Source organism: Vidua macroura, chromosome 8 (assembly GCF_024509145.1).
Source record: "Vidua macroura isolate BioBank_ID:100142 chromosome 8, ASM2450914v1, whole genome shotgun sequence".
NCBI lineage: Eukaryota > Metazoa > Chordata > Aves > Passeriformes > Viduidae > Vidua > Vidua macroura.
In genome coordinates this window covers 20,027,927-20,054,600 of record NC_071578.1, presented here as the reverse complement: position 1 = coordinate 20,054,600, position 26,674 = coordinate 20,027,927, and the positions used below count along the sequence as shown (strand labels likewise).

General features: G+C 46.2%; 1 protein-coding gene across 2 annotated transcripts in view; it reads left to right on the top strand.

The window, feature by feature from the left end:
* Positions 1-25,496, top strand: part of PDLIM1 (PDZ and LIM domain 1) — a 43,847-nt gene extending 18,351 nt beyond the window's left edge. For both annotated transcript variants that reach the window (XM_053983658.1, XM_053983659.1), the window contains exons 3-7: positions 3,463-3,547; positions 13,596-13,786; positions 20,173-20,327; positions 23,191-23,308; positions 24,964-25,496. In XM_053983658.1, the coding sequence (XP_053839633.1) occupies positions 3,463-3,547; positions 13,596-13,786; positions 20,173-20,327; positions 23,191-23,308; positions 24,964-25,150 (736 nt within the window). In that variant the 3' untranslated portion in view covers positions 25,151-25,496. The remainder of the gene's footprint in view (positions 1-3,462; positions 3,548-13,595; positions 13,787-20,172; positions 20,328-23,190; positions 23,309-24,963) is intronic.
* Positions 25,497-26,674: the final 1,178 nt, after the last annotated feature.

Below are 26,674 nucleotides of genomic sequence, written 5' to 3'. Positions count from 1 at the left end.
ATTATAAAATAAATAGTCATCAGTTTATCAGGAGTTTCTGAGATCCGATAAGGATGCCAAAGCCTCTGGCTTTCACCAGACAGGGGTGGGATTCCCCAGCAAGCTGCTGGACATCCAGCCCCTACACCAGTGGAGAGGCAGGTCTGGCAGCCCTGTTAGCATGGCCCTGCTCAGTGGAAGGGGTACAGCCTTGCTGAGGTGAGCATGGAAGTGGTTTTTGGCTGGGGGCCTTCTCCCTCAAATTTGGGGAACAAACCCTCCAGAAAGCCATTGCCAACAGCAGCCTGGTGTGAATTGAAGGTACTGTTACCAAGGCTGGGTTTAGCTGTCTTCTCTGATGGCTGTTCCCTCCTTCATATAACTAAGATATGGAAACATATGGATAAGATACAAACATGGTGAGTCTAACCTGCCCTGCTGTCTGTGCCTGGTGCCCACACTTCCCAACACTGCAGAAAGTAAGCCCTGGGCAAGTAGTGGGACATAAGGTGAACTTTTAGGTGGTATTTTTCTTACTCCTGCTACACTTCAGTAGAATTACAGGCATTGACACAAGAAGCACAGCCAGGAAACCCTTCCCAAGAACTCGGACCATTGTGGTTCTACCTAAGACCCACAGACTGTGGGCTCCACAGGTAATGCAGTGGGATGGGGCACATGCCTTGAAAGATCTGCTGGGTAAAGCCAGGGAGAGCAAAGCTGTCCTTTTTGTGTCCTTTTTGCCACTTCACTGGGGCCATAAATGGGCTGCTGAAAGTGGCTGAGGGGCTCTTCTGCAGCTGTTGTGAATACAAAGAGAAGCTTTATCTTCCCTGCCTCAGAGGGACAGATGCGTGGCTTGTTTGACATTTCTGTTTGGAAACTTCTAGACTGGTTTGAAAGTAAAGCTTGGAGTGACCTTGCTGCTTCCATTTATATCCAGTGACAGAGCAGTATGGCAGCAGTTTGGAGAACAAACTTGAGCTATTTGCCTTGCTTATAAATAAAGGAGAAAAATTTGGTCAAACCCTCCGTGGGCTGCAGTAGTTGGCCATAATTGTCTCCTCTCCTCTGGAGACCAATGTGCTGTGTCACCAGCACCTCAAACACATTGAAGGCCAGTGGGATGAAAACAAGTACCTGGGGGAAGTTTGTGTTCCATATTCATACACTGGCCTGCTCTAGGCTTAAATTTGTCAGTGTGAATAAAGCCTTCTCATGCTTCTGAGAGCTTGTAATAAACTGATGTAAAAGAAAACGCTACCTCAAAAGTTCTTGAATCACTGTTGCGAGAACTAGCACAGGGATGTCTCATGCTAGAAATCAGCTGAAGTGTTTAATGCTCTCTGAGCTGCTCTTTCATCTCCAGCCAATGTCCCTTTGCTTATAGCCTGGCTAGCTGGGTGTCTCATTTCCATACATTTTGCTGTGTCCCCTGTTTTTCCAGAGGAGATGAAACTTGGTCATACACAATCTCCAAACACTTTCAAGGAATAAGGCTTTGTATTGGTCATTGGGCTGCTTCCCTATGTGCAAACAGTCTTCAGGTGTGGAAAATACAGCCATCATGGAAATGGGTGTGACTTTGTGAGGCTTGATAGCCATAGACTGGGTGAAATTGTTGGTTTCTCAGGCACCTTAAAGCACGGGTGTCCAGAAGCAAGGAGAGGATGGTTGTTTTGTATTCACCTGAGGCATGTTGGACATCCAGTAACAGCAGTTGTTGTGACAAGATGATGATCAGATTGGTGTGGATCTGATACCATGCAGCTGTTAGTCATACTTGTCTGTGTGTGCCCCAGCTTGCCAGACAGCAGCATTTGAATGGCATAGGTTATCAGGTATCAGCTGGATTTCCAGGATGCAATAACCAAGAGTCAAAGGTTTGCTGTCCCTGAATGTGTGTTTGTACTTTTCCTGTGAAAGGAGGTAAAGCACAGCAGACTTCATTCAGGTTTCTTCTGTGTAAAGTCCACAGTGCAGTAAAGGGAATAGCAGGTCAATAAACCTCTCCTTCTTTCCTGATTGAGAATGCTGCCTCCCATCTCCTCCCACTGAGCTGCCCTGTAGGTGCAAACGTTAAAATATTATTTATGCAGAAAATGTCTGGGATGTGTATGTGCATCACAGCTACGTTTGGGCTGTTTAAAAAATGTTGTGACTTTGGAGGGCTCTTAGAGGAATGCTGCACACCAGACAGAATATATTGTGGGTAGCTCTATACCCTGTTTCTCCATCCTTGTCAGTTTTAGAAGCCTTTTCTTTTTCTAGTCTCTTCCTCCTTCTTTAACTGGAAAATCTCTTTCCAGTTATCCAGTTAATTCTCAATGGAAGCATTCCTATTTTGCTAACTAAGTACTTAAATTATAGCTAGTCCTTGACCCACAAATACCTAGGAAGTACATCTATTTCCAGTTCCAGATTCCAGAAGGGGCTCCTGTCAACAGGACAGAACATGGTTTTCAGACCTTATCCTGAGAGTTTACCAGCCATCTGGTTGCTGCATGATGCAATGTTTAGCATTGAACAGCAGTTTTCATTCAACAATACTGCACTCGCTCATTCCCTACTATTAAAAAGTTTGGGAAAAGTGGCACTGTTTAATCTGTCTGAGACACTAACTACTGTCTTTACTTCTGAGAAATGTAGGTACCATATGTTTCCCACAACATATTTCAAGCAAATCCAAGCACTCCACTTCTTCCTTACCACTTGGTTTGTCGTTCTTTGGGACATAGCAAAATTCCACAATGATGATGGTAAAAGCAGTTGGTTTTAGTTGTAGATCTTCACTTGTGTTTCAGACTGCTGTGAGTAATTGGGTCAGACCACAGACCACTAAAGGTCATGTAGACTTTCTCTGTCACATGAGATCGTCTCAGTTCTTAGTCCCATTGCAGGCAGGGATTTTTTTTTTTTTTTCATCATTCCAAAAGGCTTCTGTTTATTCAACATGGATGCCACTATAAATAAGAAGAAAATTCGGGAGACCCAAATGAAAAAATATTTCTAGCTTATCTCCAAGGCAGTCCAACCTCAAGAACAAAATGTTCTTTGTATAGTTGATACAGACAAGAATCATTCCTCTTCCTGGCTACCCATAAAAGCTGAAGCACATAGCAATCTGAATTGCCCCACTTAATTAAGTCATCTGAAGGGTATCTCCAGCTTCTGCTTTTGGGAAACCCCCAGCTTGACAGCCTGCGTGGGAGCCTATGCCTGATGTGTTGCCTATGGAGTCACAAAGAGTAAGCCAGGACAATCACTACTGAGATCTTGTCTTCCTCCAAGGACCTCACTTATCTAAGCCACCTACATTGTGTACCTAAAATGAGCCTGTCTAGATTCCTCCTGATGTGGATTGTGCTGTATATGAGAGACTGAGGAAATGCTTGAAAAATTGATGAACTTTGAGTCTTTTAATAATAATAATGGTGCTCACTGATGAAAACAGATTAATTATTCAAAATTTGTGTGTTGCAGAGCGGAGGCAAAAGTCTGGTCACCACTTGTAAGCGAGGAGGGAAAGACACATCCTTATAAGATGAATCTGGCCTCTGAGCCACAGGTAAGTCCTGGAATAACTGCTCTTGTTCCCTCTTACTCCTGTGGGAGAAATTCTGGGCCTGATCCTCCAAGGAGCTGAGCATATGCCACTCTGTTAATCATGTTGGGGGTAGCATCATGCCCCATGCTATCGAGAGATCATGTGGTCCTTGGAGGCCTTGAGAGACGGACTCCCTCTGTTATGGTGAGAATCCTGCTGCTGTGGAGAGCTAATTGGGTGCCATGCCTAAGGTAACCTGCTTGGGTCAGAGGTGTCTCCTGCCATCTGCATGCTCACACCTTCCACAGGGCACAGAAGGCTCTGTAGAGACACTGTGGCTCAGTAAATAATTGCTACTGTGCTAAGCCAGTTGGTTGTCATTGATAGAAAATACTTGAGGGGTGAAGAATATTATTCACTCAATGTTTCCTCTTGGTTTGTTTTTTTGTTTTCTTTTTCTTACTCATTAAGCTCTTAGCAGTCTAGCTGTGGAGAAAGTGGAAGAGAAATACACCAGCATCTTACATTTTTATCTGTGTGGCAGATCATGCAGCCTCTCTCTAGGAAGTTGGTTTTGTAACCTGTTGACAGCCTTGCCTCATTGGCCTGCTGCCTCTGTCAAGTAAACGTAATAATAACAGGGATCTGTGCAAGGGCATTGACTGGGCTAGATTTAGAGGATTACACTGCAAAAAAAATCTAAAATAACTACACTAAAGTCAGTAGCATTTGTCTGGATTTTCACTGGGGCAGTGACATGGCCCCAGTGGATTCTGGCCCAAGCACACATCCTGTGTGAGTCTTTCTAGCAAAATAAGTAGATTATAAAACTAGTTTGACTGCAATTAATTAAGCAATAACATGGCTGTTTTGGTTGGAAAGGACCTGAGACTAAAGCAGCACATGTGCAGCAACACCCTGCCCAGACCTTGGCCTGGGATCTGTCCATGTCCTCTTTCACATCAGGCTTCTCTGTGTTGCTTGGCCCAAGAAATCGGTGCGGCATTCTCCAGGTATTTCATAACTCTGCCAAGGCACAGTGTGTGACTGCGCCATTTGGACTTAGTTTGAGCTGGAGCCATGTGGTGATACCTGTCTGTGACACTTTTGAGCTGAGGTCTCATCTGTGTCTTCTGCTGCCCAGGTTTTGGAAAGGCTCTGCTTCAACCTTGAGACTTGGGGGCTATCTCTTGCCAAAGTGGGCCAGAGTCTGCACTGCGGCTTTGCTGCAGGATGCAGAGAGCTGTCATTTAATTTAGCAGGAGACTCTATCCTAGAGACCAATTTCCCAATGCAGCCATTAGCAAGAATTCAGCTAAATGCCATAAAATCAAACATACAGCACAACACATCCCTTAAATGGGATTTTAAAGTAGCTCACTAATTTTAGTTAACTGCATCAAGAAACCTGCTGCTGAACTCCCCTGTCACTCACTGCCCCACCACATTTTCCCCCCCAGTGCAGCCTGGATAGATGGTCAGGATTTAATAGTAATGCTGGTGGTGGAAGACATCCCCTCCTAAACCCTAACCTCAGTCTTAGTCCTGGTTCTAGCTCTGGCCACTGGATAGATATCCTGATACTGCTAGTTTGTAAGTATAGTACAACTGAATTTATTGGTAGCAACCTGTAACTGACTTGAGCAGGAGATTTTGATGGACAACTGAGTGTGGAGAAATTAGTGTTACAGAGTTTATGTCTGAGCAGTGACCATTGTCTTAATCCCATACTAAAAATCAATGGTTACCTGAAAATTAGGCTTTGACCCCTTTGATGGCTGATGCTTGAAGAGTTATTTCCTGGTGTGAGAGGAACATTTAAACTCACAGAAGTCTTGTCTTTTCTTATTCCCTTCCTTTCAATTAAAGCAGATTAAATAATTTGCAGTTGTGTGTGTGAGTGGGGCTTGCTGTTGTTCAGAGCACTGGGCTTAAATTTAAAGGGCTTTGCTTGCTGCATACTCAGACAGGAACTCAGCAGTGTGAGGGGAGATGCATCATGTCTGCAAAACCACAATATACTCTTAAGGCATAACAGTGCCTGAACGTCCTAATCTGCTATGCCAAATGCAGGAATACCATTAAGTTGTAAGGTTGTGGGGTTTGTTGTTTGGTGGATTGTTTGGGGTTTTTTTCCCATTTGCTTTTTCAGTAGCTGACTACCGCAAGTAAGTTTTGTAGTGAGGTCTTTCTGCTTGGAGCGTGAAATCAGAAGAGCGTGCTGATCCCTGCCAGAGCATGTGGCAGGTGTTGGCCAAGTTGCTCTGGTGCTGTGTCTTTGCAGCATCATCAGGGGTTTTGGCCAGGCCTGCTGCAAATCAGTAGTAGCAGAGTGCAGAAAATGCTATGTGTATGTATACCAACATGGCAAATTGCTATGAATTTTACCACAAAGATGCTGATACCATTTTTCCAGCAGGACTGGTTGAAGCTGTGAGTAGAGCTGAATCTTCGAAGGCAAAACTGAGCTGTCCAGGTTTTCTTAACTTGCTGGCCAGTGAAAACAGTATCTTTGCTTTTCTTGGCAACAGTCTAGTGCAGAACACTTATTAATTCACTTACCAAAGAAAATAGGACGTGCTGAGTCCAAGTGGTTTGTTTAAATCCTGGTCCAGGGTCCTCTGACAATGGTTCTCATTGGCTTTGCACGTGGCCATTTGAATGCAGACATAAAATCATACATGTGAATAGCCTTACTTCAGGCTCAAAAGAAAAAAAGGCTTTAAAACCCTTGCTGTAGAAATTGACTTGTTCAGATATATTACCACCTTTCTTAGAATTAGTTTGTTAGATGTTGCCTCTTCTACCTTTGGTATCTTAGAAGTTTTTCACGCTTGTCCACCTTCTTTTTGTCTTCCTCTTTTACTGATGTAGCTGCTAGATCTTTGCAAAAAATCTTGCAAAATAACTTAATTTTCAGTTTGTCTCAGGAACCAGTGCATAAGAGCTTGTCTATGACTAGCTACATATTTTAAGATCTCTGCTTACACATTTTTTACCCCGTTTGAAATGGACTGTTTGTTTACTGCTGTAATCCTTTGGAGGCTGATATTTGGTGACATGCTCCATCATTCTGGTGGAAGTGTTTTCCCTTACTTGGAATTTACCTTCAAGATACTTTTATTTGCCTTTGGAAAATAAAAATGCATTCTACAACCTCCCATGCATTCCCCGAAGTCCTGAGTCCAAAGACTGACTTCATTGTCTAAGCTGATCTTTGCCCATGAAAGAGCTACAGTCTTATTATTATTTCATTGCCATTATCCTTATCCTTCTAAATTAATTTAAACTGAGGCAAGAGTGATGACAAAATTGCATTTCATCAAAAGGGGCAGCAGCTGGTTCAGTGTTGATGGCTCAGCAGCTGAGCTAGCTTTGTTTTGGTGCCCATGGCAACACTAGAGGAAGGAAATGACAGTCTTCTTAGCATATTTACTCAGTTAGTTCACTTGCACTTCTAACCCAGATTCTAAGGCTGATAACTCAGTGGCATTTTCCCATCAAGATCTTTTCCTCACAACAGTGGGAAAGACTAAAATAACATGTCTGCCTCTCCCTTCTGCTTAATGTCTCTTGAGAAAAGTGGTCACAGCAAGAGAGAACAAGTTACTTGAGGGCTAAGGTAATTTTAATGCTTATGATACTGACCAGAGACCAGCATAACTTCAAGTCAGCTGTGCCCTCTGGTGATCTTGGGCCACATAGGGCCCAAGGGTCTGAATTGTACCCAAGGGGCTGAATTGCCTCTTGGTAAAATAAACAGCAAAACTCTGTATCTTCTGACTGTGCCAAGTCTTGTCAGACCTGGGGTCTGTTTTGGTTTTTTGTTTGTTTGGGTATTTTTGTTTTGGGCTTTTTTTATAAGACACAGATGCCAGTGGGGTCCAGGTCTCTGTTTTTGCTGAGTGAGGTAATGTAGAGAAAGAGCTGAGAGAGTCCAGCTTCAAGGATAGTCAATACCCAGACTGTCTCCAAAAACTAGTCTGGCTCCCTGAAGGCTATATATCCCCTTTGCAATAAGGCACAAGTATTAACATCAGACCTTGAGAATGCCAGTGAAAACTCTTGGTTTGAGATGGACACTTCAGCTTTTCTTAATCACAAAAAGTAAGGGCTTTCAAACATAAGGAATTTTTTTTTAATAGAAATAACCTTCAGACAGAGGTTAACAGCTGGAGGAGCTCTGAGGGTGAATCAGGGTATTTTTAGGATGATAGAAACAGACAGCCACTTCTGTCTTCCCAAAGCTTCTTTAAAATGTCTGTCCTGTGTTCTTACAGAGTGATGTCATTGTTTCCATCGTGTGTATTTTATTTCCTTGGATACGGAGCAGGCGGGGGCTATAGAAACTGGGTGTGTGGCTGGCTTGGCCTTTGATAAGGCTGTGCATGTGTGGGCAATGCATGAAGCAATAGGTATATAAAGTAACAATACTGACACTGAACTGTGCTGGCATATTGCGACCTGCTGGTTTTGGTTAAGAGGCATTACTGCATGGGTGTGGAATGTGTCAGGGACGTGGAGGGAGAGGATGTGGGAAGCTAGTCTTGTTGTTTTACCCCCCTACAATAACAAAACCCCAAACCCTTCCTAATTTTTAATCAGATTTCAAAGCATTGCAAAAGATCCTTCCATAGCTGAAAAACCCCAAACAATAATAGAGGGAGAGGTGAAAGTAAAGGCATTTCTTCGTACTTGTGATCACAGCTGATGAAACATAGCATGGGGTAGAGTTTGCCATGAAGATGTCCTCTCCTGAGCTGTTGCTGTGTCTTTGGCACAAGCAGCCTCCCCCCAGACACGCCAGCTGGTCAGAAGTATGGCCTTCGCTCCCTGGGTGGCTTTGCAAGGGCAAGGATGAAGCTGGGGGTTTGCCTGCTGGTCTCTGCTCTCCTTCACTGCTCACAGGACCAGAGTGCTCTCACTCTCTGAGGTTTGGTCAGGGGCCTGTTTTCTTAGAGCTGAGTAAACATTTGTACTGAGAAATGTTTCATCTTGTTTCCTTTTGGCGTGGTTCTCGAGGTGTGCAATCCAGCATTGCCTGCCCTGAGCTTCTGGGCTCTGACTTGGGATGCAAAAACATCCCACGTTTCTGAGGCCTTGTGAGGCAGCAAGTTTTGTTGGTTCACTTGGCTGCTCCAGGCTCCTGTGGGGACTTTTGTTTTTCCCTGCAACTGCAGTGTCTGGCTGCTAATTTTATTTTCTTAATTTTTTTTTTTTTTTAGTTTGTGACATGAGGTGAGAGTGAATCCCCTGACTCTTAAGAGCTGGCCAGTCTCTGAATCACTACTGCACACCTGGAAGTAGTTTTTGGTTTTGAGTAGCCCTTTGCTCCATGTTTGACCTCTTTTTCCTCCAGAGACTGCAGAGAGGTAGCCTGGGAAGGGGCAGGGGCAGGCAGGGGAGTGAGGGTGCTGTAGGTGGGTGGCAGCAGGGCATTAGCCAGCATCTATGAGGCCTAGCCCAGCTGAATGCCTTCAGGCTATGCTGTGGGGAGAGGAAAACCCCACTTAACGGGAGAGGCTGCTTGACCCTGCACATCTTGGTTTAGTTTATTCAGTGAGTACAAAAAGCCTCCAGATTTTTCCTGTTTCTGGTGGTGGTGACATCCGTACATGCCTTGCACAGGATGGCCTTGGCCACGTCACTGCAGTGTGGAAGGGACCCAAGAGCCCACCCTCACCTCAGTCTGCTCCCAACCTGCTTGAGGGCACGAGGCCATGAAGGTGTCCAGATGGCTTTATGCCAGTAGGATGAGTCCCAGCTCAGCTGATAGAGGTGGCTTATCCTGGGCTGGCTGGCTGGCTGCTTCACTGACAGCTGGGAATTTCCCTGAAGCCACATGCCCCCATTCCCAACGGTGGAAATGGGTCCAGTGGTGGAAGTGTTGGTGAGGAGGAAGCAGACACCCATGCCACAGCCACTGGCTGGCCCCAGGCACAGCAGTGACAGCTGATGTAGCTGTGGGGATTTCACAGCCTGGACGTCAGCATCACTGAGGATGGCCTCATATGAGAGGGAGGAAGGGGCCATTGTTTTCCCTGATAATTCCCCATGACGCAGCCTGCAGCTGGTGCAGTAGGAAATGCTGATCTGCTTCCTGCCCTGGCACAGGGATGTTTTCCCCATCCTCACAGCCTGGCACCTTTGCTGGCAGCTCTCTGCTGGCAGGCTGTGGTGGTGGCTGTGGGACCCCCTTAGCACCCAGCTAGAATGGCTGTGTTGCAGTGCCTGCAGCACACAGCTGTGTCCCATCTGCCCCAGAGAGGGCTACTGCCACTAACAGCCAGCACCCAGAAAACTCTTCTGGCAGAGGATGTGCATGTCTGACCTGAAGCTACAAATGTTGTTTGTCCTTGGAATTGAAAAATAGCTTTTTTTCTGTGAGATGGGGACATTTGCAGTGGGAGAATGTGGGCTTGTGCTCCAAAGCCGTTTTGAGCTTGTTCTTATGCGGGGGTAGTTTTAGATAGGGCTGTTGAAGGAATCGCTTCAATTTCAAAGTGAAGCAAGAGCTCAGAAGCAGCTGGTAGAGAAGTCTGTGCAGTTGCTGATCTAGTTTAGCTTGGTCTAGTCACTCTGCTGGGCCCTCTGGAAACAGAAGCCCTGCAAAGAAAGGAAGGGAGAAAGACTGATGTCTGTGCAGACAAAACTATTTAACTATCATGGTATCAGTTTATAGTGGTAAAATAATGCTCTTGAATATCCTACCTGGTAGCTCGGGAGCTTCCATACCCCAGCTTCAGACCAAAATAACAACTGCTGGTATCCCTGCTCGCTGCTGACAGGGCTGATGTAAGAGGACTGAGGTAGTGCCACAGCTTGCGGGGAGAGTGAGGCAAGTGCTTCCAGTTCTGCCTGCAGGTGCCAACAGAATGTGTCTCTGAAGGGATCTAACATTAAGCACACTCCTCTGTACTGCTCTCAAAGAAAGAGCAGGTCATGTCCTGACTGGATAAGATCATGTCCTTTTAGCTGACTGCCAGTTCTTCCTCTGCAAACAGACCATTGCTTACTGCTCTTGCAGCCTGTGCTCCAGCCAGGGATGCTGTTTAATGCTACTTGCCCCCTTTTCCTTGTGTTGGTCCTGGGATTGCCACAGCCTTAGGCAAACCCTAGGCATCTCAAATGCATAAACTAGGTACTATCCCCCCACATGCACAGTGTAGTTGGGTTTTTGCACTAATGTTTTCCACTTGCCTACTGGTGGACAGGTTTTTGGGAGTGTCACTTATCTGACTTTTTTTTTCCAGTATTGTGAGAGACTGTCACATAAACATGATTCCAGGAGCTGTGGTTTTAACAAAACTGCTGCACAGCACAGGCCTTAGTTGGTTGGCAGTTTTAGAAAATCCCTAGATAAATAGTGAGAACGCATTATCTTTTGATCTTGGGATCATGAAAGCACTTGTTCTTTGCAAATTCCTTCCACAGCTCGAGCAGAAAGAACAGCATGGTGTAACAGGAAGTCCTGGAGAATTTGGATTATCCAAGTGCCCTTTATAATGCTACTGCTGTTGTAATACTTGTCTGTATACTCTTGGGTTATTCACATTCTGTGCTCTTCTCCACATAGGATTTTTCTAATCTTCAGACACCAGGTTCTGCACCAGTTTCTCTATTTAACTGTTAAACTCCCTTATAGTCAGTGACCTCTGTACACCTGAGAGCTCCTGGAGATGTTCCAACAATTTTGAAAGCTTAACTTATGGTCTTGGTGTTACTACACAGCAGAAAACCTATCTGGTGTCCAAAAGTAGGACAAAAGCTCTTATGTGGATTCTGTGCTGAAGTGTGTGTTGCAGTTCTTAGAGTCAAGGCACTAATGTGATGTCAGTCTCTTCTCCATGTAGCTGCCCTGTTTTCTCAACACTTGCTGGAAAAAGGATCCTTGAGGCCTCCATCACTGTCAAACTCAATTTGACTTGGCTGACACATTCAAAGATTCAACATGCCCATGTGCATGTTGGATATGTAATTGAGACACCTTACTTTCTTAGGAAACCAGAGTTTAAAAAAAAGCCCAACCAAACTGTAAATTACTTCCCTTTCCTTAATTCTTGGTTAATGTTTAAATGTCTCCTCAACACATCTTGTGACATGATTTCAACGTGGAGCCTATTTGACCTAAGAATATAACCCCCTTAGCCTAAACCTTCTGCTTCAGTCTTTCATGAAACTGACTATTTGTGTGCACATCTGTAACCCTCTCCCACTCGTGGCCTCTGAATGGTGGGCTACCATGTGTATTTAGAGCTGATATAACTGTTCCCCATGGTTTGATATACGGGCTAAAGTTGGTTTTTTTTTGCTAAAATCCACATTTTTGCCATGGGAAGGACTATTTTCACAAGTCCAGTTATGTGGTTTGAATGAGATTGCAACAAAGGGAGATTAGCTAATTGCTCCAGGGTCATTTTCCCTTTGGTGTGTGGGAAAGTTTCATGGCTAACATCCATACTTATTGGCCAGAAAGCTGTGGGAGAGCAGCCTTGTCACTCCACACCTGAACATCTTGAGCTACCCCTCTGATTTCAAATTACTTGTAACTCATAAGGCATTTGGATCCAAGCTGCTCTTCTCTGAGGGATTCTATGCTCTGCTTGATGCCATAAATAGCATTCTGATGCCATGAAGTGAAATGACTCCCATCTGTCAGTCTGGGAAGGCTAGCCAGCTGCCTAAGGAAGTCTGGAGACAAAAAAGTGATTTAAAGAAAAATCTGTAGGGGGATTTAAGTCATACTTTTTTCTAATGAGTGTTTATCTTGTAACTATATCTCTATCAAACAAACACTGAGACATGTTCATAGGGCAGTAAAAGCTCACATCATTGCTGTAGAAGTCAGTGCCTGTTTAGAGTGGGAGTGGGAACTAGTTGTGTTAGAACTGGGACCCATGGGCCCAGCATGCTGAGAAGTGCCCCCTTTCATGCTGTGCCATTGGCTGTTAGCCCTGTATTGAAGCCATGCCCAACCTCTATGGCTGGCTGAAACATTTCAAAAATCTTATTTTGGTGCCATCTCTTAGCCCTTGATATCTCAGCCACCTCTGTGGTTCCTAGCCCTTTCTTATGCCTGCTCTAGTGAGGCCAAATTATACTTTCTTTTTGCTTTGGTCAAGTATCTTCACTGGGGAGAAATAAGCCCTGGATGTTGTTGTCTCTGCCACAAGGCTGCTAATTCCCAGCCTGCTGAACTGGTGATAGGGCTTAGAAATGTCCTCATTTTTGTTAGCACTGCCTGTGATTAAGAAGAGTCCTAGCTCAAGTCTTATTTAACTTGGTTTTACCCTTTTTCTTATTAGATTGTAGCCTGTGTTTCTAAGTGTACACTACTACTGCTGGAAGCCTCCAGTTTGCAGCAAACCCAGAACATCCGGATGATATTTTGTATTTCTGATGCTGAAGAAGTTGCTAAAAGTGAGCTGCCACTGCCTGTGGACAATCTTTTGTATTAACAATGGTCATATTCACACCTTTGTTGTGGATTTTCTTGTCTAGAAATTCCAGTTGTTCATCAAAGACAGCCATGAACCCTGGTCTTAGCTGAAGGACCAGAGATGCTCCAGAATACTTGTAGTAATGACAAATCCCTTCTTTTTTGGGTTGTCTTATCTAAAGGAAGCTGAACTTTCAGATGTCATTGAGAAGTGCTCTTCTTTCTGCCCCTCAACTTCGTTTTCCATAGAAATCAACCCTGCTCTCAGGAATTGCAAGGAATACTTAAAATCTGTAGTCTTCTGTGGGAAAGTTGGTCCTGTAGCTTACTGTAGGCTTGCAGGAGCTCCCAGATGTGTCCACCTTGAGCTAATAGCTCTGGCAGTGTTTATGAGCTCTTATGTTACCAGTATGTCAACACTAAAATGTCCTGAAAGTCATCCTGAAGCCGTCCAGGATGGGCCCTCATGCCATGTGGAGAATGCTCACTTGCTTTGGTGGTTGTGGTCACCTGCTCCTCAGCTGAGACCACACATGAAGGCCACCACTGCAGTGGCTGTGGGGTTGCCCTGTCACATCCACCTGCATGCCTGAGCACCTCTGATTGTTGCCTCTGCTCCTTTGCATGCAGGAAATAAGGCACATAGGAAGTGCACACAATCGGAGTGCAGTGCCCTTCACTGCTGCCACAGCTTCTGCCCCCAGGGTGATCACTGCTCAGTACAACAGCCCAGCAGGTCTCTACTCCTCAGAGAACATCCAGACCTTCAACAGTGCGGTGGAGACAAAAACATCACCTGGGGCCCTGGAGCCTACCAAGCCGTAAGTACCTCCCTCACCTGCCCTCCCTCCCTGGGCCTCCAGGAAAAGGCTTCAGGAGACACGAGTTCACTGCAAAGGTACCAGTCTGTTAAACCAAGAAAAGCTCTCTTTCAGGACAACGGAAGTAGAAGAGGCACAAGCGTGGATGTTGTTCCCAGGGACAGGGCTCGGAGGAGTGGGGGATGTTTCATGAGGTGCAGACATGAAATTAATGCTGTTGTGTTTCTTTGTTTAGCAGAGACCGACGCAGTTTCCACGTGCGTTCAGCGTGACATACCAGCCCGCTGGTCTGAGCAGGTGCCTGATAGCTTGTTACAAGCACTTCCTAAAGTTAGCATTTTGTGCCGGCTTCGCTGCAATGCTGGGCAGGAAAGGCACCAGCTAGTGCAGGAAGCACACCCGTCCCTGTTCCCAGCTGGCCTGGGATTCAGAGACAGGCTCTGCCTTAGTTTGGATATTTCTGTGTTTTATTATCAAACTTTGCTTTTCACAGGAGTTTTAAAAAATAGCTGAAACATTCATTCCTGTGTGAGGGGTTCTATGTATGAGATTGGAAAAGGTCCCAACCTTAAAATGGCCTGTTGATTTTTGTGTTTGCAACTGAACCTCACCAAAGACATTATTTTATCCTAGATTTTCAAAGTTCCCCTTTTCTTCATTGGAGGTGAAGGAGCTCCAGGAGCTTAACCAGGAGCTTCCTCCTTAACCAGGAGCGATCTGAAAATTTTCTGGCTGTGACGGTCAGGTTGCTTAACTGCCCTAAGTCTCTGCATAGCAATATCAAACTGCCTAGAAGACTTCGGCTATTTCTATAATAAAAGATGGAAGACCAGTGCTTTTGGTAATATTTGATTAAATTTCTGACTTGGGAAAAAAATCAGAAAAAGTCAGGCAAAAATAACTTCAGCCTCTGCTGTTGTAGGGTACAAAGACCTGATTGTGGTTTAACACAAGCCTGACAACTTTCCTGTGAGTAAAACCAGCTCCTTGCTCTGGCAGTTCAGTCTGCAGCATGGTCCCTTCTAGGGAGTTACAGTGCTGCCACTGGCAGATGAGGTGGCAAATTGTTCTTCATTTGCTTCTGGTAGACTCAGCAGCCTCATTCAGGGGCTGGGCAAAAGCAGAGCAAGGACGAGGAAAATCTGAAGTTGCATTAACCTGATGGGACCATCTGGCAGTGAGATACCATCCCTAGTCTACTCTGGTGTCCCCTCCATGTGAGAGCACTCCCTGGAAGCCAGGTAGATTTGGCTGGAACATTGTAGCTGATCCCTTTCTCTTGCAGGGATCAGCAAAGAGGTGGATTCCTTCTAGGGCTGTGGCTCACTCTGCTCCTCCTAGCAGGAACATCCATTGCTAGCCCTGCTCCATCTTGGATACATGGAATCTCTTTCATCCTTTCCTTGCTGAAACACAGCAAGTTGCAAAGGAATGCTGGGAAAGCTGTGGATGAGGCTTTGATGCTAATATGCTTTTGTTTACAGAGTCATCAAAAGCATATGAATTACTGCTAGTTTTCAGTGAGAGCCAGGGACCTCAGCCTGCTGTTAAAAACCCACTGTAGTCTCCCCAGTGCACAAGCACAGGATGTCTAGGCTCTCCCTTCACACATCCTTCCAGCTGCCTTTAAATTCATGCCCATCTGTTTTCCTGAGTTATTTGGTACATACCTGACCTTTTTCTGGGTTTACCTGACATTTATTTGCATCCCCATCCTGCACCCTGCAGATACACAACCTGTCTGACCCCAGCACTTGATCCTGCCACTGTACATGGTGATGTGACTGGAGACCTAGTCCATGCTTTGTCCTTAGAGGGTGTGTGGTATAAATGCAGGGCTGTAGTACATAGAGAAATAAAAGAAAATATCTCCACTGTATTTGATGTCACAAAGCAAGTGGGGATGGAGAAGCCCCACTGCTGAGCACATCTGGTTTGGGATGGGAGGTGAGATTACTCCCCAGCAGGATGCCAAGGCTAGCTTTGAGGAGAGCAGCAGTGAAGGTGGCATTCCTTGTCTGGACAGTGGGACCACAAGTGTGTGCACAGGGAGTTACTGTATAATGAAACCCCTACTGCCACTTCTTCATTGCTTTTACAGCCCATGCATTTGTTTATCAGTGGAGTGCTTGCTTTTTAGTTTTTGTGTGGACACACCTGGAGTGTGAGACCAGAGGCACAGCATTAGCCAGAAGCCTGTAAAATTGTGTATTCAGTGGTGTGTCCTTATGGCAGTATTCTGCAGCTGCTTGATGGCTTGAAGTATTTGGCTTTGCCTTTCATTAATTTCTTTCTTCTTTCCTTTCTTCCTCCTCTGCATTTTCCCCTCAATTTGGCAATGTAAATCCCAAACAAACCTTGAACAACCCCACCTCCCACTGCCCGTGTGGACGCGTGGGCTGGCAGCCGCCCATCGCCGGTGGGCGCGATGCAGGCTCCCATCGCCTCCGTGTACGACCCTCTGCAGAGCTCCGAGCTGCGGCGCAGGCACAGCGCCTCCTCCAGCCCCAGCCAGGTCCGAGTGGGGCCTGAGCAGCTGAAGCACGTGGCCCAGGTCTGCCCCAACAGCCCTGTGGAAGTGGAGGTGCCAGGACTCAAAGTGCTGCACGTGCAGTTCAATTCTCCCCTGCAGCTCTATTCGCAAAGCAACATCATGGACACCCTGCAGGGGCAGATCTCTTCTGTTAGCCCTGATTTCCCCAGGTAACCTGCCCATGGCCTCTGCAGCCAGCTCAGCATATCTGCTCATCTGCATTTCGGTGTCCACGAGTCCCTCGTTCCTGTCTGTGGCTCATGGCATTTTCCAGTCACAAGAAAACAGCATTTACATTTCACCCTTCCAATGTCAGTGCATGACTCTTCACAGGAGCTTTCTTTGCCTTGTGTCTTGGGAAACACCAAAACATGTTTTTAGTGTGTCAGTATGTCCATTGCCCCCTGCCCACCCCCACAGCAGGACTTGACAGCACCTGGTGGCTTTTCTGGAGGATTCACCTGCAGCAGACGGGTTTGCTGAGGGTAGGAGAGTGCTTTATCCTGAAAGCTGGTATTTTTCCTGCACTTGAAATAACTTTTGATGTTTGTGACTGACAGGTGCTGCCAGTCTGTTCTTCTGTTTCATTGGCCATGGGTGTATGCTGAGCATGTTTCATTTCAGGCTGAAGCAGGTACCCATGCTCTCCATCTTTGGCTGACAACAGTCAAGAGTTTGGAGCAGCCTGGCAGGCACCAGACACATGGAGGGACAGCTGTGTTCCCACCCCTACCCGCTTGTCTGCAGAGGTTGCTGCAGCACAGGCTACCTCTGCCCAAAGGAGTGGAGGATGCTCAGCATGCTCTGAGGTCTGCAGGACTTGTGGTGAGCCTCAGCATCACAAGGTCTGGGTGCTGTTTGATGTCATCTTTGTGGTACTTGGGAACCCCCCGGTCTGTGCCTCTAAGTGACAGCCTCTGAGTTTTACAGGGAGGACTTTAGTGTCGGGACAGGTGAAAGACGTTTTTCTGTCTAACAGGAGCAGTCCAGTCAAGGATGAACTGTGAATCTTCTACTATGTGACCAAGCAGCTTGCATCTGTGTGACATGTGGCCCAGGACAGTGGTCCATTCCAGGGCTTCCGTGGGGCAGAAAAGGACACAGACAGATCTCATGGCTCCTGGACTGCTCACAGTTCCCTTCTGGGATCCATGTACTTCAAAGCAGAAAAGCTGGTGTCCTCAGCCCTGGACCCACACAGCCAAGCTTTGCCATGTGCCAGGAGCCAAAAGATAGTGGGAGGCTGAGGATTTACTCCTACCTTGTTACTCAGTGCAGTTACTTGCTGTAAGTCAGTCCTCTGGCTTGTGGTCAGTACCATGCACACCAGAAGTGGTCACACTGCCAGCTCTCTGTGCTGGCCTGGAGAACTGACAGTGCTCACAAAGGAGCCCAGACATCAGCAATCGTTTATTGGCAAAAGGGAGTGCTCCAAGCATTGGGCCTTCCTGCAGCCTTGAGACCCTTGTAAGCTTTGCAAAATAGGCTGGCATAAAATAGTAAAATATCAGTAGTAAAAAATAATCTGCTTATGAAGATTCTGTGCAAGGCTGTGTCTTTATGGTTTTTATTACTATCTTGTTGTCAATATTTAAGGCTCAGTGATCAAATATTAGTCAGTCGGTGTTGCAAGTTTCCCATGGTAGCAGCAATGAGATCCAGTAACGGTTGTGTAAGTCCAAGTCCCAATAAATGTGCTTGGGGTTTTTCCCTACAAAGTTTCTGCATGAGGGAAGTTGTGTGCATGGAAAAGGACACCAGTTGCTGGTGATTGCTGCAGATAAAGCACCTGTGTAACAGGAGGTGCCAAAAATCAGCTGGCATACAGAGACTCAGTATCTTGCAGGTACAATTTCTGTGCCTGTGGCCTTGCCCTTTCAAAAGATACACATATTTTTGGAGATGTTGTTTAATTTAAGCAGCATAGCCTTCTGCCCTGACAGTTTGAGGTATTTTACTCTGCTGGTGCAAATCTGAGTTTGATGGTTTATATAGCCTTTTGGACATCTTGTATACGTCAAGTGGACGTATAGGCTGCATTCCTGGGAGAGCTGATGTGTATGTTGTGCACTGCCACAATGCATGGTTGAAATGTGATGGCTCTGTTTGACTCTAATGCTTTTAAAGATTATTTAGCCTCTGCTTTTTGGATGCATGTTATTGAAACATTCTTAGTATGCAAACTGCAATGAAAGGCTTCTTGCATAATGTTTTTATGGGTGGAGAGAGCAGTGGGAGTATATGAGTTTACAAGAGATTAATGTAATGTAGAGCATGGGACATCTTCTGTCCAATAGAAGGCACATAATTATTTTTATTTGGGTAAGAGGCTTCAGTAACTGAGATTCAGGCTTCAACTGTTTGCATGTCTAATGAGCTTCCTGCTCCACTGAAAATTGCTAAAGATGGAAACATTTTATGAAATCCTTTTTATGGAAATAGCATTTTATAACTCATGTGATGATTTTCCTTCTGATGCTTGAAGAGTTTATTATGTAGAGTAACTCCCAGATGACTCAATCGGTCATTGGCATTGAAAGTATGCAGTTGCCTCCTTGAGAAAAAAAATTTCCCTCTGCAATTTAGTCTGAACTTCAGGATGCTTATGTACTTTTCATGCAATCACACAGTGCAAGAATGGTGAAACCAAGTAGACCATTTACATTTATACTACATTATAGAATTGAGCTATCAGAGGAGATTTGTCAGCTATTTCATTTTATTGTATATGTTTTACTGCAGCTACGGAACACAAGGCAGGCAGGAACTTCCTGTGTCCTTTAGTCCATCCCTTAGACCAGGATTTGGCAATTTAAACCACTGATTTAAATAATTCCCACTGTATATTTGTCCAGACTATTTTCACATCCTTTAGTTTGGAGGTTCCTCACCTGTCCACAACAATCTCCTCTGGTATTTCAGTGTCAATAGACATACTGGAAAGCTTTTCCCAAGGGATACTCTAAATATGCTCCTGCAGTTTAAGCCTATCCTCTACCCACTTCATGTGGAGTATATCTTAGGTACTTCCTCCAGACTCTTTTTATCCCCAAAGACCCTTCGAGTGGCACAATGACCTCCTTCTCCATGACCCTGTGCTGTGAAAAGCTGCCCTGGAAGCACCTTGGGTTCTAAGACGAGGATTCAAGTCCCTCATGACATGAAGAGTGGGAGCAGCACCTCAGGGCAGCTGCACTGAGGGCTTAGCCTTAGCTGCAGAAATCTCTGCCCTCGACCTGCTCATTAACCTTAGTAAAATACTGTAAGTGAGCTCCACCTAGAAAATGGAAATAGTAACACTCACTTGAAAACCAGACTAAATTACTTCCAATCAGAGAATCTTCTAGTTAGATCCTACAGCTGTTACTTTGTGAAGGTGACGCTTACAAACAATTCATAGGGTACTTGCAAAGATTTTTTTTTTAATGGAATAAACTTAACTTTGAGATTCACAGTGATGTAAGGTAGTTTATGCATGCAAGGAACATGTGTGGATGGCACAGCTACTACGTGGGATTCCCATCCCAGCACATGAATTCTTTACTTTCCTATTTACAGAGCTGTGGTTTCCTGGGCAGAAGGTTTTAGTTGCTGGAGTGTATGGTAATTGTGAAGCAGGGCAAACCCTGGCTGGGGGCAGTTGGTGAGCAGCTGCTGAGAGCAGAGTGGGCAGACAGCCCAGCGTGCCAGTCCCACCCGGAGCACATCCAGCCCCTCCGTGTTCGTGGCCTCCTGTCGTGCGTGTGCTTTGCACGTTCATTCTTCAGTCATATGATGCATCGTGAATTTTTGCAAGAGGGATTGGCTTTAGTTTTCATCCATTTAACAAGAGGATTCTCTGTTCCTTCCTCAGTTTAGATCAGCATAACCAGACCCCAGGCAGCATTGCCATAGACAGACAATCTGAGGTTTACAAGATGCTGCAGGAGAATCAAGAGTCAAATGAGCCACCCAGACAGTCTGCTTCATTTCTTGTGTTGCAAGAGATCTTGGAGTCAGAGGAGAAAGGTGAGTACCTGATCCGAGCGTGCTCTTCCCCTCTGCTGTTCTTTGGGTTGAGTAACATTTAAAACTTTATTCTCCATTTAGCTGTTGATTGTTCAAGATAGCATGTGTAGGTGGTGTCTACAGAAACCTACAGACCCTGTCACTAATTTGATCTCTTCATATTCTCTCATTGATTAGTTTCAGTGTCTATGGGCCCATATCATTGCTTAATCATTGAGTGTGCACTCCAGAAATAAACCCTTGCAACATTTAGTTATCAAGAAGGAATTTTTAAAGTTACAAAACCTCCTATAGTTTCTAAAGTTTTGCCCCCTTTAAGATAGTATTCACTGATTAAAGACCATCTTAGAGTCAAGACTTTGGATGGTATCACAAGATAGTGCTCTTCAGTGAGTTCTATTGCTTCTGAACTCCATCCCCCTACACAAGAAAAAGTATCCCCTTCTGCAGTTGAATATAAAAATATAGAAACTGGATTACAGTGAGCAGTTCATAGCTTTTGACCTCTGAAAATTCACTCATCTTGGCATTCTTGATCTTAGGTCTGGACTTGTACAATTCAGAGCTATAGTGTTTAAGATAAAAAAGCCAATTAACTTATTTGGGGGCTAAACCGTGCTCTCTTCTCCCCTTAAATAAAATTAAATAAATGAATGGGAAAAGAATTCCAAGAATTACCTTTTTTTTCTCCTTAGGGCAGTCATTTGTGTTATTAGCTTGGCAGTGGAACGTTCAGTTTAATCCAAAAAAAGCCTGACGCTGATATATTCACCACAAAAAGAAACAGATCAGCCAAGTGCTGGTAGGTCTGAGGGAGCTGTGGTGAAACAGCAAAATGAAGGAAATAAGGAAACAATAGGAAGAAAGAAACCAGGATCATGGAGTCTCTAATAAGCTATTAAAATACCTACCCGAAAGAATCTTTTAAATATTGGGTGTTTGCAGCTTGCCCTCAGGGTTCAGCTCCTGCATGGAAGGAGTAACTCGGACTTCTCACAAGCCAAGGTCCTCCCCCCCCCCGTGCTTAGTAGTGCTGAAGAAGATAAGAAGCAAAAGCCTCTCTGTTTTATCTTTCTTTGAAGATTTGCAGCATTGTTGGGATTCTCTGGCACAAGGTTTGCCTGCCCGATCATGGGCCGGGATAGGCTCTGGCATTATTCCACAGTGAGCTGATAATGCCCCATGGCCCAGCCTGCCGTGCTGCTCGGCCAGCAGCAAACAAGCACACAGTGCTGCGAGTCAGATCGTTCGTGTGATAAATGGCACATTGGATGGCGCCTTCTCCCAGCCCGGCTCCAGGCAATGGCTTGTGGTTGGCAGCTGTGAGCCATCGCCCCAGGTGGGACAAGGCCCGTGGGGCATCGCTGGCTGTGTGGGCTGCTCTGACTTTCACCAGCTGAGAGCCTGGGCCGGGCACAGCGGCTGAGCATGGGTTTTTGGAAGCTCCACGGCTGGTCTTTTAAGACCTGACCTGTGCTTAAAACTGGAGAGTGTTTCACTGGCTGGAACACGCTGTGTTTCCCATGAGTGTTTGATTAGGAGAGATTTAAAAACGTGTTGTTGATGTTGCTGATAAGAGCAAAGTGCTGGTTGAGGCAAAGGGAATGAACAGAGGTGATAGGGAAGAGTCTGAAAATGTGATTGCTGCTGCTTGCTTCCCAGTGAGGGTCACTTGCAGCAACTCTTGGCGGACAGGTGGCTCTTGCTATGTTTGGAGGGTTAGGGAACTTGCACCTCTGGACCAGCATCTGTGCAGAGCTGGGTGCAAACCTCTGTGCTGAAGGCTGCCCTAAAGACAAACCAACGCAGCATCACCTGCCCCACAGCTGAGGTAGGCAGTTCCCCCCTTTTTCCTTCAGCTCTTCTGTCAGTGATGCTGCCCTGGGCTGTGGGAGTCCCTGATATGGCTGGTCACCAGGGTCTGTCTTTGGAGGGTTTTTCCGCCCCTTGCACTGGGAATGCCCATTGGAAATGTGCTCTTGGTTTGACACTGGTCAGAAGGGTTTCATCAGTGTCCCTCACAGTCCAAGGTGTTTCTGGTGAAATATCATGGGAGCCTCCTTCCCTTGTTAACTGGTGTCCAACCCCTTTACAAAACTCATATAGATTAAGTTAGTCCCATCATTGGTGTCATTTTATAAAAGGCTCCCTTTTCCCTGCAGATATTTAAAGGCTTGCCTCATATCCCACATCTAGAATCCACTGCTGATTTAGGCATCCAGGTCAGCACAATGTCTCCTGCAAAGGCCCTGCAGGAATTCCCTGCCCCAGAGAAGTTGCAATAGGGAGGTACCTGGGGCATGCTATGCAACAGGAGAGGAGTGCAAGGTTATCCCTAGTGTCCCAGGGCTCTGCAAGAAGGAGTTTGCTAACTAAATCTTCCAGGAGTCTTGGGGGAACCAACTCTGCTGTAAAACAGACAGCAAACTGGAAAAGGGCTTTGATGGTCCTCCCAACAGAACACCCACCTCTTTCTGAGCTCAAATCTGGGAATCAGCTTGACCCTGAGTGTGTGATCAAGACACATCAGGCAGACTCCAGTGCTGCCAAGGCTCAGGCTTTGCTTTGCTTTGTGCATCTGTGCATGTGAGACACATCAGCTGAAGTCTGATGGGCTTTTAAGATGAGAAAATAATCTCATCTGACTGCCCACCGTCCCAAGCCCTCACATTTCCAGGGCAAGGTTCAGCTGTGTGCCTCCTCTCCTTCCTCCCCACACATCCCTGCCCACTTTCCGTGCATGAATCCCTGCCTCAGAGCTGGGGTTAAAGAATATCATGCCCCCAGCAGAGCATCTGCTTGGGAGGAACAGCCTCAAGCCACGCACCTCACATGCTCTGAAGCACTCTCCTTCCACCCCCAGGAGACCCTACCAAACCATCTGGATTTAGGAGCGTCAAAGCCCCTACCACAAAGGTGGCCTCATCGATTGGGAATGCCCAGAAGCTGCCCATGTGTGACAAGTGTGGATCTGGCATTGTGTAAGTAAGCCTGTCCCTGGGGTTGCAGGTGAGCAGCCCATGCCTGTGCCAGGGGCTGAGGGAGTGCACCCAAACAGCTTCACTTACCCACATCCAGTGCATCCAGGAGACTCAAGGCACATTTGTTCTCACCAGCTTTACTAACGCTAACTTTGCAGGTCCCTGCAGTAAGGCAGGAGTTGGGTTTCCATCTGCAGATCCGTATCACTGGAAACCAGAGCAAGTCCTTGTGACTCAAGCCTTGAGGCAGTTGCTGCTGCAGTGTTTGGCTGACCTGAAATCTGTTTACAGCATTTGGAAACAAAATGACCTTTCCATTCAGGGCCTGTGTATGTAATGAATTTCCTGTCTCGGTGCTCCCGGGTGTGGCATGGAGACTTGCCTTGGTGGTCAGAGGCAGTGGGGACTGCAGAGCTGCATTCTGCTCTCTACTTTCCTGAAGGACCTCACACCTCCACCGTGTCTATGCAGACATAATGTGTTTTTTGTATTTATGTGGGTAAAATCCAATTCCAGCTGACCTGGGGTTTGGGTTTGGTACAGAGCTGCTGTATCATAAGTGTGACCACATGGGGGACCCAGCATTGAAAACCCATGTCTTTGAGTTCCTCAGTTTTTCAACCTCAAATTCTTCCCTGCAGCCCCCTTAACAGCTGACTCCACAGCAGTCAAGTACTGGTAGCCAAACCTGCACTGTCATGGAAGAATCCTGATTTTTCAGATGGTGCCTGCCACAGGCTATCAGATTGTTGCTGAGACCTGCTACACTCTGATTGCATGGTCCTGGCATGCCTGGAGCATCTGGACCAGCAGATTCGTTAGAGAGGCAATCCATACCCTGTAAAATATGAATCAGAGACAAACCCTGTAATCATTCAACCAGCTGGGTAGGTCTGGAGAAGAAAGCACAAGGCCTTGAATAGCACTCAAAACTAACGAATTACAGAAAATAGAGATGGCTGCTGGAACAAAATAATACTGGAAAATTTGTGTTGGGGCTGATGGTAGTTAACAAACTGCTGTGTAGTTTTTGTAGTTTTCCTAGTCATCTGTTGGGCTGAGCTGTGAAGTCTTCCAGTAAGAGCTGGCCTGCATTTGGCTGGATCTGTTCACTGCAGCTCCCAAGCAGCCATGTCTGAGATGGAAACCAGGATGTAGTCTCTGTGCTTCTCCCACAAGTCAGTCACTAGCAAAAGGGCAGTGCTGGCTGTGCAGCCTTCATCCCTGCATTTCTGCATTTGTTTTGCCATCCAGTTGGCTTGTGCCTGGATTTTGCTTCCCCAGATGGTCAAGCTACTGCCTGCCATTTGATCCTGGGCATTTGAATGCTGTTGTGCTGTCTGCAGCCACCAGCTAAAGATGCTATCACAGTAATTCTTGCCACCACAGGTGATAGATAGGACTGTCCCTGTGTAACTTACACAGGTCAATGCTGGGAAACACTTTCTAGAGGAGAGTTTCCATGCCAGCACATGTTTGGCTTCTAAAAGTGCTGTTAACATTTGCCTGACCAGAGGCAGGGCCTATACTTTGACTTGTCAGGAGGTGAAGAAAATTGTTCACCTTTGGGACTGGTTTGGGTCTGGGCTGGGTGGAAGGTGGCTGGGGAGGAGGGAGACAGTGGTGGGCACTGAGCGGTGCTCGTTCCTCCCCAGAGGGATGTTCGTGAAGATCCGGGACAAGCAGCGTCACCCCGAGTGCTACGTGTGCAGCGACTGTGGCACCAATCTCAAGCAGAAAGGACACTTCTTTGTGGGAGACCAAATCTACTGCGAGAAGCACGCGCGGGAACGGGTGACTCCCCCGGAGGGCTACGAGGTGGTCACTGTCTTCCCAAAGTAAACTGTGCTGCTCACAAAGCCAGAAGGATGATTTATCCTCTGCTGATTTTCCTTGGAGAGCATTATCCCTACCCCCTGCAGAATCTTGTTTGCAGTAAGGAATGCTAGGCATGGCTTTGAATTTCCTTGTCATTTTTAATCCTCCATCTGTTCACATGAGATGTCGCTAATTGTTCAACATTCTTTTCATCCTCTCTTTCACTTTTTTTTTAATAAACAGAATTTTTTTTCCTTCATTGTGCTGTCAATCACACAGGAAAATCAGAGGCCAAAGTCAGATTACAACTTTTTCTGTGTTCTAGTTATTTGCCATCTGTTTGCCTGCAATAAATGGGGTGAATCCACAAGGTGTTAAGTGTCTGCTTTCTGCAGTTTTCCTTGTGCACTGGACTGTAGTTCTCTGGGCAGCAGAAGAGGTGCCCAGTGCATGGCTGTGTTTATCCTGGAGAATAGTGGGAAGGATTTACAAAGTTGAGTCAGGCTGGTTTTGCTGCCAGCTGAGCTGTGAGCAGCTGCCTGCTGGCACCCAGCAAGGGGCAGGTGGGCACAGCCAAGCCGCAGAGCAGCCTGTGGCCTGTGCCCAGTGCAAGGCAGCCGAGAGCTGCCTCCTCTGTGTGCAGCACTGCTTCACGATGATGGGACTGGGCACGGCAGTCTGCTACTGCTACTGCATCACCACAGATGCCCCTTTGTTCCCCACAGTCACCAACTGAGCTCTATGAGAAAAATGATCACATGATGCTTGCTGGAAACCAGGGAATCTGAGAGTGAAGAGGGGAAGGTTTGAGTGGCCACAGTCCCTGTTCAGGCTCCCTCTGGGGGGAACCACATGTGGCTGCCCAAGGTATCACCCTGCTCCTAGTGCTGCTGCTGTGCACAGCTGCTGGAGGGTGCCTTTGGGGGGTGATGTGGGGAGGGGGGCACATGCCCCTTGTGCCCTGGACAAAGGGCTGATGGTGCCTGAGGAGCAGAACCTCCACCCATGTAGAGCACAGAGGAGGCCTGCAGTGGTTATTTCTCTCACACCATTAAGTGAGATGATGGCTGTTCTTAAGCATATAAACTGTTTAGAAGATGTGTCATGTTTCCTTTAAAACGAATGGGCAGTAGTTGAAATCAGCAGGTTTGTGGCTGCACACAGGCCTCTGTGGCCAGCATAAGGCCCCTGGTTAGTGGGTGCATCTGCAACAGCTACAGACAGGGTCATGTCCTTGCCCTGGAAAGTCCTTTCTGTGTTCAGCAGTGCTGTACTGCTGTGCCCTGTTTCCTCTCCTTCACAATGAATCACACCACAGCACAGCTGCATTGTTAAAAAAAAAAAAAAACACACACACACAAAAAAACCCAAAAAACAAAAAGATAATAAACCAAAACAGTCATGCTCAAACCACAACCCCAAACCCAATCCTAATCTGAGGTGAAGTTGACCTGACACCAAGCCTATAAGCATCCTGCTGTTCAGATAAATGGTGCAGCTTTTGGGCAGGTTGGGCAGGGGACTAATTCACCAACCCAGCTAAATTTA